The sequence below is a fragment of the Cupressus sempervirens genome, chromosome 7 (assembly GCF_028749045.1).
Source record: "Cupressus sempervirens isolate cs-2001-9-10 chromosome 7, ASM2874904v1, whole genome shotgun sequence".
Classification (NCBI taxonomy): Eukaryota; Viridiplantae; Streptophyta; class Pinopsida; order Cupressales; family Cupressaceae; genus Cupressus; species Cupressus sempervirens.
This window is the reverse complement of record NC_143124.1, coordinates 73,721,377-73,741,235: the sequence shown is the minus strand read 5'-3', so window position 1 is coordinate 73,741,235 and position 19,859 is coordinate 73,721,377. Positions and strand designations below refer to the sequence as shown.

Sequence of the window (19,859 nt, the reverse complement as noted above, 5' to 3'; positions counted from 1 at the left end):
ATGATCCAGATAGGCCAAGATCCCTGCTAAAATGGAAACCTTTTCACCACATCTACATAATGATACACACTCTGCCTCAGCTTCAGAAGGAGCCTCAATCACAGGAGCCCCATCATCCTCAAAAGTGCCCCATCATCCTCAAAAGTTTGTTACAATCATCATTGTACTACTTTGTTACCATTTGCTCTTGCAGGAATTGTTTTGACAAAGATCGAAAAGTCAGGTATACATTTATGGTATATGCTGTGTGCTTGAACTCTTCCTATAAAATCTGGAACTGCTATCATTAGTTCAATCTGTTCTGGATATATACGAACATACAACCTGTGCACACAAACTAACTCAAAATTTTTATGTTCCATCACTGTATACCTATGAATTATGAGCAACTCCATTGCTGTTGGGGTTTTGAACTTCGATCATGCTGCTAATGTGGCTAGGTGTGCTCCTTATGGTTAAAATGGATCACATGCTTGAGATTTTTGAACTTGGATCATTGTTGCTTGTATTCACAACCCAGCTTTGTTCTATGTTCCATGGAATTATGGGCTTACATATTGCAGTGGGAGATAGGGATTTAAATCTCCCTAATGCTGCTTTTAGTGCCCTTTCTTGTCACCATACCATAACTGTTGTATGGGTTTCTTTGCAAACCCTAGTACTAGAATTTTTGTTAGAATATTGAAGAACTAGTGCATATAACTTTTAGGCATAGCTTTTCAAGGAAGATAGATTTGCAGTGCAGAAATTGACTTTATTGACATTTTGCAACTTTTAGGCATAGCTTTTCAAGGAAGATAGATTTGCAGTGCAGAAATTGACTTTATTGACATTTTGCAGGTATGGGGAAATAGTAGATGTCAACCTTGTGAGAGACAAAGGTACAGGAAAATCAAAAGGCTTTGCCTTCTTGGCATATGCAGACCAGAGGAGCACTACCCTTGCCGTAGGTTGGTGATTTTCACTTCTTTAATACTAGAATTTTTTGAGTAGTTAGAAACTTAATTTTTTCTATACTGTTTTTTGTTGCTGACTTGGATCAGTCCTGTTGGGATTTTGAATATTCTAGTATGAGGTTGCACTTTTCCCCATGCTTTCTATTTTACCTGATTTTTCAATGCTTCATTTGTCTCACACTTTTCTATATACCCTAGTTCTCAATATCTTGCAACCTTCATGGCATGTTCTCTTGATTCTGGACTGCCTGACTTCACTATCTCACAAACAGTCCCCTATACAAGTCCGTTTTTCAATGCGCGGCAGCCTCCATGAGGTGTTCTGTTGTTTATGGGTCTAGTTATTATGGTTGCAGTCATGCTGAGGCAATCATTGCCCATTGAATATTGCACAGTTGCCATTTGGACAAAGGATATGCCCATTTGACTAAAATACACTGGTTACAATATAACTGGAAAAAACGTCAATGCTTGATTTTGTGGGGCAGGCATTGGTAAAGACAAAATGCAGTACTTGTAAGAACTTTACTAACACCTAATTCTCATGGCAGAATTAACCATTAAGATTCAAAAGCATAACCATCTTTTGAAAGAGTAAAGAATCTTGCAAAATGGAAATGGGGTTCAGTAGGTAAACACAGACAATCCTAGAATTTTGCTGCTAGGTTGAAAGAGGAAGTAGAAGACTAGATATTTTAGGGGATACTGAGAAAGTGGTAAAGCTACTCAGCTGGGATAAAGATCATCAAAGGAAGACTCAACAATCTTAAAGACAATATTGAGTTTTACTTTTCTTCAATGTTATGCTTGTGTGAATTAACAGTTGAACTTAATTTTACTTGACCTATGCTACTTGAATTTTAAATTTAAATGATAGTGGAATTCCTTGTAAGTGTTGTTAGAGTGTGCATTCAAAGTGGAAGGATGATTGAACGGGCATGAACAGAAGCAAAACATGCCATAGAGAAACAAGACTTTAACTTGTAAACCCCAAGGTGAGCAAAATTGGTTTGAAGTGGCAAATGCACATATTCTAGCTTTCCTTGGAATATACAGACAATCATGAGTGTGAATATCTTACTAGTTGCATTTTCTAGCTTCTTATTTCTCTCAAGTGTCAAATACTTGCAATGCCATGAGCAATGTGCTCTGCCTAGAACTACTTCCTTTGTATGGACATTTTATACTGTGTATTTTGCTTTGCATCTGGAAGATAGAATACTTGTAACATCATGAGCAGTGTGCTCTGCCTAAAATTACCTTCTCTTTACAGAATCTCATTCTCTGTGTATTTTGCTTTGTACCTGGAAGATGGAATCATTTTCCAAAAATCTTTGATGGTTTAGTTAGATTCGTCATGTCCTTCAATTAAATGGTTATTCGATGGTCCTTGCACATTGGAAGGCTCCAAAATGGAAATTAAAACAGAAATCATTGAACTGTTTGCTTCATCTTCTCACGCATTGAGTTGGGACTAAATTGGCCCTCTCATTAGATTGGTGGTTTTGAAATCATCATCTGTTGGAATTTGGAACCAATGGGTTTCATATTGTAAGTTTCTCTGGGATATGGATATGGTAGTATTCCAATTTTACCTTGCAATTCTGACACACCCTTGAACCTCAACTCAGAAATAAATCTGTTTAAGCAGAATATGTGGGACTCATGATCAAACTGCAAATAGTTTGAGCCACTCAACAAGAGCGGGAAACTCTTTTACATAACTCTACTAGCCCAAGGAGGGTGTAACATACTAAAAATTCAGAAACTAAGTAATTCTTAAATTAAAATAACAGATCTTATTCTTAAACGAAGGAAAAGAGATACAATTATTCAGTTATTCAACTACTTCACATGAAAAGGAAATGCGATCCAGTTATATTCAAGATTTGCATATAAAGAGAAAATAACAGACATTTAACTACTAGCTTCCTTGACATTCAGTTATTAACTACCATTTCCAATAAGAAGTATTCTAAGGATAATAACAAATTTTAGCAAGGAAATACAAATGAAACTTAAAAGGATTACCAAAGTAAAAGCAGTTGATGACACAGAGTTGTGCAAGCCTTGGAATCTGGAAGAGACGAGAAGCATTGCCATGGGTGTAACCTCCCAACCGCAGACCCTTAGTATTCCTTACACAATGTCTAACGTTGATGACACAGAGTTGTTCAAGCCTTGGAATCTGGAAGAGACGAGAACCATTGCCATGGGCGTGACCTCCTAATCGCGGACCTTTAGTATCCCCTCACAATCTCCAATGAGAAAAGCCCTCTCTACCTTGGGAGTTGGCTTGGGACACCCTCATCCGGCCACTTAGCATCCTGGTGAAAAGTGTCAACTAGTCAATTCTCAAGACTGTGGACACATTCCAATCAGCCTATCTTACGATTGCTAGCATCCTAACCTCTGGTGATCATGGTGGCAAACACCATTAGCTACCTTGGCCAATGATTTCAGATGGGCATCTTATGTGTGCCCGATAACCCACCGCTTGACTTGACAACAAGAAAATACAAGAAGATTACCATGAGCTTTTTCTATATTTGTTTTTCATGTGTTTGTACTGATTTTATTTCCTTCTTTCATTGTAGGATTTTCCTACTTTTTCCTCCCTTAGCTCGACCATGATAGTCCTTAATACTTGGAGGAATTTATACTAATCTCAGGATTTCATGATGTCTTATTCCTTTACCATACATCTTGACTTTATCGGCATATGGCATCACAAGACAGTAAGTTTTAAGTTCTGTTTTTACCACATAAGAGAGATAGTCTTCCATCTCAAGGACATATCGACTATGCCCTTGTATGGTGCTCTTTGATTCAGAACAAATATATTAAAGGTATGCAACACAATATCACACAAGCAGAGTATATTGGTGAAACAAAATGAGATCATCATGGATCCAAATGTGTTTGGCTCTGTATTTGCAGACAGGAAGTGAAACTTAATAGCAGAGCTGATAAAATTGGCACATATAGGAAAGATAAGGCACAATAATTCCAAAGGGATTCACAAAGCATGACCTGCTTTCCGAAATTGATCTGGAGAATATGGAAATCACAATAAAACCCGGCACCAAGAACTCAGAGTAAACTGATGAATGTTCACGGCTCAACCCACAAGCTTTGGCAACAACAATATGTATTGGGTAATCACACTTACGTGAACTCATGTATGACACTACACTGTGGTGTAAGAGAATTCTGAAATGCTCGGAAGATAATAGCAGAGAGGTAGAAGAGAGCGAGAGAGTGACCTTCACGACATGAATCATAAAGCATAAATAAAACAAGTATCAGCCAAGATGGAATATGACCTCTCGCGGCATGATTCGGTTAACCAAGATTGTGGTGGCAAGAACATTGCAAGACTATTTAAAAATTCAAAACGAAATATATATATCCAAATATGATAGCTTGATGCCACAAGGTGGCAGATACAAAATGCAATAAGGTTGATCGAGTTAAATAATAAATGACCATGCCCGCACCAAGGAAAAGAATATAACAGCAAGGGGCAAAGGAAATATATCTAACCCATATCTTGGTATAAGAATATCACTTCCCATATATTCATGCTTTCCCAAGTCATTTGATATATATGTATGCGCTAGTGATAATTCTGCACACACACACACATACGTACATTTATATGTATGCGCTAGTGATAATTCCAAACACACACACACACACTCACGCACACACACACACATATGTATATGTGCGTACATATGTACATATTTCATACCCATCCAAGTATGCATATAGACAAGACCTTATTATACCAAGGTAAGATAGCTTGTGGTGCACAGAAATCAATACACAATGAAGGTAATATTTTTACTTAAGTTCTTTTTATTTGTTTATCTGAATAGCTCATGCTAGTCCCTGTACTTTCTTGATTGCCTAGCCATTCAAATCCCTTCTCTAGGTGGTTAAGTTCATACTTGTTGATTTGATGGTGGATTTGGGTGTCCCCTTCCTAACTCTCATTTTGGCAACACTTCCCCTTTGTCATCATGCTCATGCAAAATGGAAATGGTTCCAGGTAATAACATTTTCCATAATTAAAAAATATATATCACATTATCATTCTAAATTTCTATGATATTCATTCTTCCAATTTCATTTTAATGACTAACTAACAAATCACATGATACATTAACTAATAACCGCAATTCCAGTTCACATGAATTAGAATATCTCAACAATTTTGTCAATACAACCAATTTCACAAGAATTGTTATTTCCAACAAAATTACCAAATGACTAACTTCACATTAAATTTTCCGACGATTAGAATATTATTTAATGTAGCAAAAATTTGGGATGTAACAGAGGGTGCCCCTGAAGATCTTAAGACAATTAAAGAAGAATGAAAGAATATGGTTAGAGAGCTCAACAATAAGTTGTGAATTAGGATATTACAAAGATTTGTCACCAACACAACATATACTAGCTTCCTACTCTTTTAGATTTCAGATCTTGTAAGGCCAAATTACCATTTAGTTGTAATGCAACTAAATATGCAAAAACTAGTTAATATTCTCAAATCATAATACAATTTTTAACTCATTATTTCATGTGTAACTTTGAAGATTCAGAACATGCACAGTTTTCTGAATAGAGACAAACAATTATGGGATTCCAATAGATATAACAAAAGTAGGTACTAATGATTTTAGATAGGCTGGTAGGACTTCTGACTATTAATACTTTTCGTTTGGATCAATATTAAAACTACATTCACAGCCATTCCCTTTTGTTATCTGTCATGTTGTAAGCACACATGCCTGATTGCCAATGGGGACCCCTTTTTTCTTGCTTTTTAGCTTAGTTGTCCTTAGCTTGGGAACATTTTCAGTTTTTTTTAGTCTTCTAGCTCTTAGTGAATTTGCGAGCCAAATCAGGGGTTCCTAGGTCAAGATTGTGAATGAAGGAATTTTCAAGGATTTTGTGTTAATGACAAAATTTGGGTTTGTGGAGGATTTCCTAATCGACCTCAAGGTCAATGTTCCCATTTAATTCTTGCATAAGTTGAGTATAGACCAGTGTTCCACTACTTGTTAGAGAAAGGGGATGTCAAGACAGGTTTTGAGGATGGGAGGGACAAAGGGCCTAGACACCATATACAATCAGTAGCTTCATAGAGATAAGCTTATTCCTCTTAAAGAGAGTGTATGAAGCTATAAGCAGATCTGTTCCTCTCCATAGTTGAAGAACTAGATAGTAGACAAATGATTAGTATGTCTTTGATATTTGTCCATGATAGTTTCACTATAAAATTGGGTCCACCTGTGCCATAGTTCCTATACCTATTTATGTTTATCGGAATAACCCTTAATATTGACAAATTTTATCCACTTATTGAGAATTGTGCTAGCACTATTAGGATCATACATCTTATCAATACGCTTGAAGGACCCTGCCTTCACCTCATCATCATGAATTGGTGTAACTCTACCAAGCCTAGGTATGTATCACTCTGGATTCGTTGCATAAACAACCGTATGCAAGGGAGTGTTTTTTCGGTCCCATTTATGCTGAATGATTGGCCGAATGTGCTCAATGTGGAATGCTAAAGCGGGGTCCTCTCGCACAACCACCCTCATCTAGTCAGGTATGGAATCAATGCACTCATACACCTCTCCAAGGGTAAGTGCATCCTCATCCCCATATTTGATGACTTGGTAAACTAAAGCAATGATAGATATTATGTATTGTGCATCACTCTTTACTATCTCCTTCACCCTCTCCCTCTCCTCTTACTTGGCTTCGACTTACCAGTTCCACTCCATAGTCATAACCTTGAGATGCAATCTCTCTTGCAACTCAATCGTTTGCACCAAGAGTGTGAAATAGGATGCATATCTGGTCTCAGCTGGTTTCAACAACTGCTTCATGAAGCTCTTGAAGAGTGCATGCAAAGTGTGGCTGCTGTAGATAAAAATCTTGCATATCTTTTGCATTAGAGACCACTTCTTGATGCAAGTTTTGTGACCACTTCAACATGCATAATCAAATACTTAATATTCCAAATGAAATGCCAAATCTCCAACTTGCTTTTGAATAAGGAAGATCATAGGCTAAGCAGAACAATGTATACAGATTGTGTCTGATCAAAAGAGACAGTGCCAAGGTTCCTTCTAGTTGTGGACTTTCGCTTAGTTGTAATAATGTGATATGCTGGTATCAAAAAGGGACTTACATTGTTCATTCAATGGATATCAACTTCGCAAATGTGGATGATGTGACACTGATGGCTTTTCAATTACTTATCATCAAACAAAGTGCAAAGAGGATAAAGGGTTTAAAGGTTGTCAAAGATGAGGTGAAACTCTAACTAGTCCTCGCTTCGCCAATTCAACTACGCTAAGGAGGATACTTGTTTCCAAGGATGCAGGAATGTTCAAATCATCAATACTCATTCGGATACCTAGTGATGGCGCATGAACGTCTCCAGTTGAAGTTAAATGCTTGCAATTGTTAAAGTATAGCTTCAGTCGGATCTGATAAAGCCGATGCCAGTATGTGAAATATATATACACATACATATATTTATATGTCTATACATATATGTGTGTGTGTTTTGATCTCCTTCATATACTGACGTCACAGATCAGATTAAGCTATTTAATGCAGTCTGATCAAGCCCAGATTGGGCTGCATATTTATATGCTGTGATTATTTTATCTCATTCATCGAGCTTTGATAATATGACAGTAATGTCATTGAACGTATCCATATTATCGACCAATCAGTATTGCTATAATATTATTGTGGATGCTCAGAATACTATCGGGTTTACATTGTATACGAGTGCCCAAAATTATCGGGCCTGCCTTGAGAGTCACCCAGACTTAGATTGGGCCTTTACTAGTATAATGTTCTTGTCATATTAATTGAGTTTAGTTATGGTTTAATTATATTGATGTAGGGACGTGACCCTTCATATCATGTAGTCATGTTTTTACATAGATGTGACTATTCCCTTTAATGTATATGTTGAATCGATGTAATGGAGAACATATCAATAACCAGTCAATATTACTATCTGTTGCATCTGCTATTTACCAGCAATCATCTCTTCTATATCTGCAGTCACTGCAAGTTGGAAATTATTAGTAGTGTGCAATGTAAAGTACAGATTGGAATTTCAGAGGAGCACATACATTATTTATATATCTCTGCATTCATACAATTGCAGAAGTGTAATTAGGAAGTCTCTGAGAACTGATTTATAAAGTAAAATTAAAATTCTATCACAGATCTTATATTCCTTAACATGGTATTAGAGCCTAGTTGGTAGATAGAGTTTAAAACAAATTGTGAAATCATCTCCCAAGATCTCTAAATTATTAAAAACTATTCAAAAGTGCAAACATGGTGAAGGAGTTGAGTTAGAAGACAAACTTGATGGAGCATCAAACTTTGTATCCTGGAGAATATGAATCATGATTGTTTTAAGAGATCTTGAATTAGAATAGTATGTGGAAGAAAAAAAAACTATGCCTAAAAATTGAGCCAGATAAAACAATATGGAAAAGACATAACAATGAAGCTATGAAAATTATAATTGATTCTGTAAAAGATCATATTCTTCCATACATGGCAAAATCTACAACTGCATATGAGATGTTCACGACTATTCAAAATTCATATGAAATCAATAACGCAAGCATATTGCTTACCTTAAAAAAACAACTCCATATTAAGATGAATAAAGGAGAAACTGTCACATCATATTTCATGAGAATATCAGAACTAAAAGATCAACTTTCTACACTAGGAAATATTGTAGATGATCAAGAATTATCATTGATAGCTTTTAAAGGGTTGTGTTGATGTCAGTTTTGTACCACTAGATAACATATAGCAATTGAATGCTTATATGGAATATCAAACACTCAACTCTCTCTTGAAAAGTAAATACTCATGAAGAACATGAGAAAACTCTTAGGTTCCTTACACTTGTGGATACTAATTCAGTTATATTAATACGATTTGCTGGTTAATCATGTAGGCGGGCTTACATTGTTCTTTCAAGGATGTTGGACTTTTGCTGTGATGGTGATGAAATCTAGCGTTGCATTGTATACTAGTGTCAAATGATGTTGATGGCAATGATGGAGAGTATGTCCACCATCAGTGCTTCTAATTTTCAAAGTTGTTCCAAGAATGAATTCCAACTACTACACTACTCCCTATTTTGCTTCTACTCCTATGAATGGAAAGATTAGCAAATGGATGGGGATTGAATTTGATGAAAGCTTACAGCTATGCCACCTCCATAGATGCAATGATTCAAGGGAAAAAGACTAGATTACCATGCAAGCCTTCCTAACAAGCCACTAGGATGCTAGTGACCATGGATCCATATCAAACATCCACTAATATCACTATACAACTATCCATCTACTCTTACTCTTGCTTAACAACTTTCTTGAAATAAAATCTACTTTAACAACTTCAATAGGAATTTAACTCTTAACTATTGGAAGTAGGAACTGTTGGTTCCCAAAATCGCAGATTGGAAATCCAAGAGCCTGCCACTTCTCCGATAGGACATCTCAATCAGTTTTGGCCAATGAACGAAAATCACTTAGATTCCCCTGCACTTCGGGCTCCGCTACACCCAGGCGGGTAAACCTTCACCTTGAATGCTGACTACCCAATTCAAGGGTTTTCTATAGCGAATTTAAACTTTACAAGTTCCTCAGCTGGCAAGGTCCTTGAACTCGATCAGAATGAAACTGAAACTGGATGCTAAATACTTGATGATTGAATGTTTTGTATAAATTTTGTAAATAATGAAATTGATGCTTGCAGGAGGAATATATTGATTTTCTGACTTCAACAAAAAGACTAGTGCCTTTGCTCATCTGGGCGATAGAGTCAACTTCAGAGAATTTTTACATACAACTTCATAATGTTCAATGCACTTGTATTGCCAATAATTTTGATAATCTAGATGCGATAGACCGATTATGATGCAATCTTAAATTAGTCCAGATTGAATTTTAACTCCACTGAGACAAACTGGAAACACCTGCGGAAACAATTAAATATTTCACAACACCTATGATAATCACATTTAAAATGCTAACTGATCATGTCCACTTATCTGATAACAAAATCATATACAGAACTCTAAAATATAATTATGAAGGACGATTCGCCTGTGGTTTAAATCTCTATGCCATTACCGATAAACAAAGAACATTTTTATTTTATTATTAAAATAAAATAATTTTATAATAATAAAATAATGAAATTTTATTATAAAATCATATTGAACCCTTATTCCTCCTTACAATAAAATATAAAATGCCTCCTCTCTGAATATATGGATGAATGTTTCAATGATATCCTTTTTTTTTTCCGGTATATGACTCTTTATTTATATCCTTTTATTCTACCCAAGAGTCGTGTCTCTTTATAAAAGTTATATCTTTTCTTAAATAATTACTAATCTATAGTTTAATGATTTTCTTTCTATTCACATCGAACCCATAGATTGGATAAACTTTTACGGGCCTTCATTTCGCAAGTTATGATTTGGCGGATACTATAGTCGGTTATGGCTTTTATTTTCCAATACGATATCCTTTGAGTTCTGGACTATGTTGCATGAGTTACTCTAAATAACAAATGCAATCATGCATACACCGTAATCCATTCTTAGCACTATAATAATGTTTTTATTGCCATGGCTTTTAAACAAACTCTCGAGGGCATATGGATTCGTCATCGTAGATTCAAACATGTCTGCTTCCACCTGCGTACTCTTCCTCGTTCAGGTAGATTTCAAAGTCCACGCGATGACGGGTTTTTATGTGTGGATTTGGCGAGAGCAATAGTGGCAGCAATAAACATGCATCTTCAGACTTCTTTACTCGACGACTCACTGTATGGCGCGGGCAATGATTTTGTCTTTATTCATTGATGGTTGCTTATTTGTTATACTTACGGCTTGATTGCTTGAAAACTGGCAGAGCTCCCTTTCCTGTATGATTCCATGTTCATCAGAGATCGCTGGGTGCTGCTTGTTCTGGCGTATATTCTTCATGTCACTGGCTTCCTGCGCAAGGAATTCGCATGACAATGACATCAAATTGATGAACGGATGAACACTTCTCCTCCACTTTGTTTTTTATCGAGATTTCATCTGCTATTCGTTGGGTATCTCATATTGGATATTCAACTCTGTTCCTGTGACTGCTCTCAATATTTTAACGGCTCCTTTCATTTCCTACTCCTTGGCTATTGATCCATGGTTCACGTGCGTGTTGATTTGTGAATAGGGAAGTTCAATACTCCTCTAGACTGATCTTCAGATGTACCCGTCAGATATTTTGACTTCAGCAATTGCTTGCATTTAAGAATCTAGAAGACTACTTCCGAAGCCCAAGAACAATGAGATATACAGAGGATGCTAGCAATGGGGTTTGCTTATTTGAGCTCTCAATGATAATAAACAACATATGTATAATTATTCTCTGACCTGAACGTATTATATTGCAGACACACAATTTGGATATGAAGCATCTCCAGCTGAATTAACAGTTTTGTCTTTCCACTCTAGCAACAGAGAGTCTAAATTTTTCAGTGTCAGCAACCAAATCAGTTTCTCTAGTTAACATAGCAGACATGGATTTACTGTCTTCTAAGATGAACTTCATCAACAATACAAGGTCTATCCAAACTACTTCTTTGTGCAGTTGTGGTCAACTATTCCAAGCATCAGCAAGGTCATTTATGCTAATTCAATCATAGATAATCCAGTGTACTAATTGACTGATTATTCGTAACTTCTGCAGATTCTGACATGTGATTGATTGCATGATAGAGTGCTTTGACATTCTTACAAATTGATCCAGATTTGGCTTCAACTCCAGCAACAACAGATTGAAGGCTGAGGAGAAGATCTTTCCTGATTATTCTTTCTACAAATATTGTAGGGAAATTGAACCTCAGTATGACATTAACTTCATAATATAACTTTGTCGTTCTTGGCCTTGGACCATGGCTCAAATACCACTTTCCTTGATATTGCTTGAAGTCCCCATCAACCATATAAAAGTGTAATTCTTTCCCGCTTTCCATTCTACGCTCAATAGTATGATTGTCAACATATATGCTTTGCCCTTACAGAACTGAGAAAAATCTTTCCATCAACTAACCTTGACAAATACATCTCAAAAGATTGCCCAAAATTTCTAGGTTCCACCAGTGGCTCTTGCTGGGGACGTATGCTCCTTGTGGGCATAGTGAGATTTCAGCTATCTCTGGAAGAGCAGACCAAGCACCCATGCTTAACATGATGCAAGGTGAACTTTGGTGGCCCCAGGCCCCCCAAAAATGAATATATCCTTCCCTCTATCAAATACCTTATTCTAATCAAGTAACACTTTCAGCCCTGCTGCATTGGAGGCATCATCCTTATAAACAACACTTATTTCATCCATTTCATTAACACATTCTCTAGTATGTGTCTTATGTTTATCTTTCACGAAATCATCAAGTGCCCTATTATTTTTGCTGAATGGAGGATTGCTGGAGTTACATTTTTGATCTATTATACAACCATTGGAATGCATCCTCTTCACCTGATTGTCTTGCACACAATCTGTCCCATTTTCAAGATGTTTCTCCTTACAAGAAAGATTCAAAGATAGTTCGTATTCAGGAGATGCTATCTTTCTCTCATCAAGAATTCCATCAGATGTGACACTAAGAAAATTTTCAGAAGTATTCTCCGACATACTTTCCTTACTACTTCTTGATTCGATCATAACTTCACATGTTTGATACAATTGCTGCTCATAAGATAAACGAGTGCAAGCCTTGCCTTCTAAATGTATGCCATGAGTTCCATCAGCTTTAGAATTGCCAACAGACCTGCTATCTTCATCACAATGCTGATGGATTTGATTGTATTGGAATTCTTCTTCAAACAATGGATTTTAGAATATAATGAACTCAGACATATCCCTCTCTACTTGCTCCTCACACAAAGGGTTTATGAACATAGAGAATTTAGGCATGGCTTCAGAAGAGCTTTCACCTAGATCACCAAGTATTTCATCGCTTTGAGAATCATAATCTGCTTGACCAGCAAGGGGGGTATCTTCATCAACAATATACTCTAAAACTTCTTCCTGTTCATACATTGTGTGCAATTCTATTTTATATTTATAATATGATTCTTTAGAATGATCACTTCTTTTATCCAAAACCTCCTTAGAATGCACTGATTCATCAACTTGCTCACCATGGTGATTTGAGAAAAAATTTGAGCCATTTTTCTCAACATGCTTCTGATATTCCTGATTTAACAAGGCTGAAATCTCTTCCACACTTAGGGAATCCTCTTCCTCATTTTCACATTCATCATCATCTATAGGCATATACATATCATCACGAGCTGATTCTCCTTCAATATGTTCAAAAATTTCATCTCTACTTGAATCTGAAACTTCACTTGACCCATTTGTTATTTTAGTCTTGCATTCATTATCATCTGCAACCAGCTCTTTATCCATAAGTTCAAGAAAGTTAAGAAATTGACGATCATATAAGAGGCCTAATTCCCGCATCCTGTAGAGAAGATCAGATGATGGAGGTTTGTATTCTGAAGGTATTTCTTGATAAGCATAAAACATTCTCAGGAAGAATTCTGTTGCAGATTCATCTTCTTGCTTTTCCACATTCAAATATGCATCCAAAAGAGATATATATCGTGGACTTTCATCAATTATTTGGAAAAGAAGCATCAAATCAGGATCTTTTGGTGATATTCCCAACTCACAAAACTTTTGTATCAATTCCTTGTGTGAAGGCATGATATCTGAAGGTACTTTCCAAAAAATATCCACCATCCTTATAAATAAGTGTGCCGATGTCTCGCCTTCATATCTTTCCAAATTGAAAAATGCATCTAGAGGGTGTATGTATTCTTCCTCCATGGTGTAACATAGATCCATCTCTTGATCATAGTAGATATTCTCCATCGTTAGGCAATCAAATCATTTCCTTATGAGTTCTTTCCCTCGGCAAAGTTACCAACTGAAACTTTATCCAATAGAGTCGCCACCTCTTTTGAGGAATGTATTTATCTTTCGGGTTCTTACTTCCAGCAAAGTTCACTTCCAATCAAACTGTTACAACTATTTTTTGATACTGATCCACGAACTTCGAAACTCTGGGTAACTGCATAACATTTGTTGCGAGCAACTCTCCCCAGTAGAGTCGCCAATCTGTTGGTTCCCAAAATCGCAGATTGGAAATCCAAGAGCCTGCCACTTCTCCGATAGGACTTCTCCATCAGTTTTGGCCAACGAACGAAAATCACTTAGATTCCCTTGCACTTCGGGCTCCGCTACACCTAGGCGGGTAAACCTTCACCTTGAATGCTGACTACCCAATTCAAGGGTTTTCTATAGAGAATTTAAACTTTACGAGTTCCTCGGCTGGCAAGGTCCTTGAACTCGATCAGAATGAAACTGAAACTGGATGCTAAATACTTGATGATTGAATGTTTTGTATAAATTTTGTAAATAATGAAATTGATGCTTGCAGGAGGAATATATTGATTTTCTGACTTCAACAAAAAAACCAATGCCTTTGCTCATCCGGGCGATAGAGTCAACTTCAGAGAATTTTTACATACAACTTCATAATGTTCAATGCACTTGTACTGCCAATAATTTTGATAATCTAGATGCGACAGACCGATTATGATGCAATCTTAAATTAGTCCAGATTGAATTTTAACTCCACTGAGACAAACTGGACACAGCTGCGGAAACAATTAAATATTTCACAACACCTATGATAATCACATTTAAAATGCTAACTGATCATGTCCACTTATCTGATAACAAAATCATATACAAAACTCTAAAATATAATTATGAAGGACGATTCGCCTGTGGTTTAAATTTCTATGCCATTACCGATAAACAAAGAACATTTTTATTTTATTATTAAAATAAAATAATTTTATAATAATAAAATAATGAAACTTTATTATAAAATCATATTGAACCCTTATTCCTCCTTACAATAAAATATAAAATGCCTCCTCTCTGAATATATGGATGAATGTTTCAATGATATCCTTTTTTTTTTCCGGTAGATGACTCTTTATTTATATCCTTTTATTCAACCCAAGAGTCGTGTCTCTTTATAAAAGTTATATCTTTTCTTAAATAATTACTAATCTATAGTTTAATGATTTTCTTTCTATTCACATCGAACTCATAGATTGGATAAACTTTTATGGGCCTTCATTTCGCAAGTTATGATTTGGCGGATACTATAGTCGGTTATTGCTTTTATTTTCCAATACGATATCCTTTGAGTTCTGGACTATGTTGCATGAGTTACTCTAAATAACAAATGCAATCATGCATACACCGTAATCCATTCTTAGCACTATAATAATGTTTTTATTGCCATGGCTTTTAAACAAACTCTCGAGGGCATATGGATTCTTCATTGTAGATTCAAACATGTCTGCTTCCACTTGCGTACTCTTCCTCGTTCAGGTAGATTTCGAAGTCCACACGATGACGGGTTTTTATGTGTGGATTTGGCGAGAGCAATAGTGGCAGTAATAAACATGCATCTTCAGACTTCTTTACTCGACGACTCACTGTATGGCGCGGGCAATGATTTTGTCTTTATTCATTGATGGTTGCTTATTTGTTATACTTACGGCTTGATTGCTTGAAAACTGGCAAAGCTCCCTTTCCTGTATGATTCCATGTTCATCAGAGATCGCTGGGTGCTGCTTGTTCTGGCATATATTCTTTATGTCATTGGCTTCCTGCGCAAGGAATTCGCATGACAATGACATCAAATTGATGAACGGATGAACACTTCTCCTCCACTTTGTTTTTTATCGAGATTTCATTTGCTATTCGTTGGGTATCTCATATTGGATATTCAACTCTGTTCCTGTGACTGCTCTCAATATTTTAACAGCTCCTTTCATTTCCTACTCCTTGGCTATTGATCCATGGTTCACGTGCGTGTTGATTTGTGAATAGGGAAGTTCAATACTCCTCTAGACTGATCTTCAGATGTACCCGTCAGATATTTTGACTTCAGCAATTGCTTGCATTTAAGAATCTAGAAGACTACTTCCAAAGCCCAAGAACAATGAGATATACAGAGGATGCTAGCAATGGGGTCTGCTTATTTGAGCTCTCAATGATAATAAACAACATATGTATAATTATTCTCTGACCTGAACGTATTATATTGCAGACACACAATTTGGATATGAAGCATCTCCAGTTGAATTAACAGTTTTGTCTTTCCACTCTAGCAACAGAGAGTCTAAATTTTTCAGTGTCAGCAACCAAATCAGTTTCTCTAGTTAACATAGCAGACATGGATTTACTGTCTTCTAAGATGAACTTCATCAACAATACAAGGTCTATCCAAACTACTTCTTTGTGCAGTTGTGGTCAACTATTCCAAGCATCAACAAGGTCATTTATGCTAATTCAATCATAGATAATCCAGTGTACTAATTGACTGATTATTCGTAACTTCTGCAAATTCTGACATGTGATTGATTGCATGATAGAGTGCTTTGAGATTCTTACAAATTGATCCAGATTTGGCTTCAACTCTAGCAACAACAGATTGAAGGCTGAGGAGAAGATCTTTCCTGATTATTCTTTCTACAAATATTGTAGGGAAATTGAACCTCAGTATGACATTAACTTCATAATATAACTTTGTCGTTCTTGGCTTTGGACCATGGCTCAAATACCACTTTCCTTGATATTGCTTGAAGTCCCCATCAACCATATAAAAGTGTAATTCTTTCTCGCTTTCCATTCTACGCTCAATAGTATGATTGTCAACATATATGCTTTGCCCTTACAGAACTGAGAAAAATCTTTCCATCAACTAACCTTGACAAATACATCTCAAAAAATTGCCCAAAATTTCTAGGTTCCACCAGGAACCATGCAATAACACTGAGTGTTCTTAATCACCATGCAAGACACAACAATGATAAGAGAAGCAAATTTGGTATTATCTTAAGCAACAATTTTCTTCAACCCTTTACAAATGAGAGCAAATGGCCTTATATAGGGGCCAAAATTACAACCAAAGGTAGAGATTAAGAGACAAAATCAATGATCCAGATCAAATCCTAGAAACCCTAACTAGGGTTGCTACCCCATCAGCCAATGAGAAGACGCCACCTTAATGGACCAATGAAAAAAAGGAAAAGTGGCAACCAATGAGAAGGCACCAAAATAGTAGCCAATCAGAATCAAACACCTATCCTACCCAAGAAGAAAGGAGAATTTGCCACTTGGGCTTACATCAAATGATTCTCTAATATAATTCTACCCTCTTCTTTCATCTTCATAGCCAAGGCAATGAACTTGGCTAGCCTGTCGTTGTCTTCCTTCATGGGAGGGCAAGGTGCGTGCTTCATCTTGAGCTTAGCTGAATTCATCATGTTGCTTGCTGTTTGTAGTGTCTTCTCATGACCCTTCTCATATTCTTTCGCACCCGATAAAGGCATTGAGGGAGGCAAGGGTGCCCAAATGATTCTATTAAGATATTATCTCCTTAGTTAAATACTTTCTATAATGGTCAACTACTTGTTTGTAGTCCATCTTTCAGTCTAGATAGGAATGTTTCCTATCGTGTCTTTAGTTTTGTTTCTAATTTCGTCTTCAATCTTTGTTGTTTCTTTTAGAAACAACGTCCTTGTAATTCTTTATAAGGAACACATTTGTTCCTTTGTTAATCAATCAATCATCTGGAAATCCGTTAATCTGCCAATTCTTGAATCTTGTAACATGGTATTAGAACCAATACTTTAAATTTCTTCGACAAATTTATAATTTCTTTTGAAATTATTTGGTTCAAAATTTTCGAAATGATTTCTCCGATATCTCAAAAACCCTAGTAGGGTTTTCCATTTTTGTGAAGAATTTGCTTGTTTCTACTACGTGATTTTTCTTAAAATCACGATTTTCTGCAAATCGCAATTTGGCAGCGGGATTTGTGATTGGATTCCACTTGTTTTGTGGCCGGATTAGTTTGCAAATCGATTATTTCCCCTTTGTGATTTAAAAAAAAAAATCAAATTTGTCACTCCCGTGCAATTTTCTGGACATCTTGTGCTTTTTTTTTTGCAACTCGCAACTTCTAAAATCGCACTAGTTATTGCTCGTGTTTTTTGCTTGCTGGGGGGTTTGTTTTAGCGACGTTTTTGGCTGAACTGAGCGCTGATTTTTGCAGATTGTTTTCCTCCAAATGCAACGAAAACGTGTTCAATCCACCTGTAACTGCTTGTATCTAGCTGTCTCAAATTCGCCTTTCTCAAATCCGCTTGTATCCACTTGTATCCGCCATTTTTTTTGGTCCTTAAAACCTTCATTGGCCGCCGACTGTTATTGTGCTCGAAACCCTAATTTTCAGGGTCTGGAATTTTTTTGGTTTCATATTTGTGGTGGGTTTTTCGAGATCTCAAATGGGTCTTCATCATATTTTTGTGGGTGCCTTGTTTTCTATGCCTCGATTTTTGAGCCGACGGATTTGAAATCCGACTTCAGATTCCTTCTGGGTTTTTTGTCTACTCTTTTGGGTGCTTCTCATTTTTTTTGGGTCAGCCCCAACATTGCCTCGAACTTCGTGCAAATGGCATCTTTGACTAATTTGATGTTGGAGGGCAATCTACGATTCAATGGCCACAATTATAACCACTGGAAGCAGCACATGTTAACCATCTTCGAGTATCGTCATTTAGATGAGCTTGTTCGAGGCTCAAAGACTCATTCGACCTCCTGTTGGTTACCAAAACCGCAGGCTGAAATCTTACGAGCCTTGCCTGCTTGATGCTAGGATATCCAACCGGTTAAGGCCAACTTGACGGGATTGATCGATGTGATCCAAATCCCTTGCGCTTCTGGGTCTGCAAAACCGAGGCGGGTGTACCGGAGCTTGGACAACAACCTCAAATCCAAGATGCTTTAAGCAGATCAATTAGAACATGAAAACAATGAAAGTTTTCCAAATGGCAAGAATTTTGGGAAAAACTCCAAGTTTGTAAATTACGAATCAAGAATAAAAGTAAATAATTGTATGAATGTTTTTTAAATAAAAGTGATTATTATAGATGATTGCAACAAATGAATATATTAATTCTTCAATGGAAAGAAATGAGATATTTGCGAGCATATGGATTATGAATCAAGAGCAGAAGACTAGTGCTTAATTAAAAAGGCAATAGAGTCAATATTATTAGTTGAAATGTACAACTTTATAAAGTTCAATATATTAAACTATAAACAATTTTAATAATTCAGATGTGACGGATCAATTATATAAACGCAATTTAAACTAGTCTAAAATGCACTTTAACTCCTCCGGAGACAAATTAGACATAAATATGGAAACAATAAAATATTTCACAATATCTATGTTTATCAAATTTAAAATGCAATAATGATCCAATCCACTTATCCGAATATTAAAATATTTATAGAAAATAAATAAAAAATATTTACAAAGGACACAACTTAATAATAATTTAAACTCCAATGCAAATAAAAATAAATACGCTTACAGAGTGTGCTAGAAATAAAAATTACAGATAGAGACACTCCTTACGAATGATCCATCTACTGCAAATTTATCCAGACTGCGTGAAATTTACCCAATAATCCACCATCCACAGGCTTAGTTCAAAAAGGTCATTTCTTTGCCAATGAGAAAATATAATACATCATAAAGCATAGGCTAGGCAAAAATTTAAAATATGAATAATATGAATCCCCTTTGGATACTTTACATCACATATTTATAAAGATTTGAAGGGTGCTGGTTACTATACTAAACATTGTATCC

General features: G+C 36.2%; 1 protein-coding gene across 1 annotated transcript in view; it reads left to right on the top strand.

Moving 5' to 3' along the window:
* Positions 1-19,859, top strand: part of LOC149545561 (RNA recognition motif (RRM)-containing protein) — a 64,306-nt gene that overhangs the window by 18,847 nt on the left and 25,600 nt on the right. Inside the window, exon 2 of the mRNA XM_089790715.1 lies at positions 841-950. Within this exon, the coding sequence (XP_089646841.1) occupies positions 841-950 (110 nt within the window). The remainder of the gene's footprint in view (positions 1-840; positions 951-19,859) is intronic.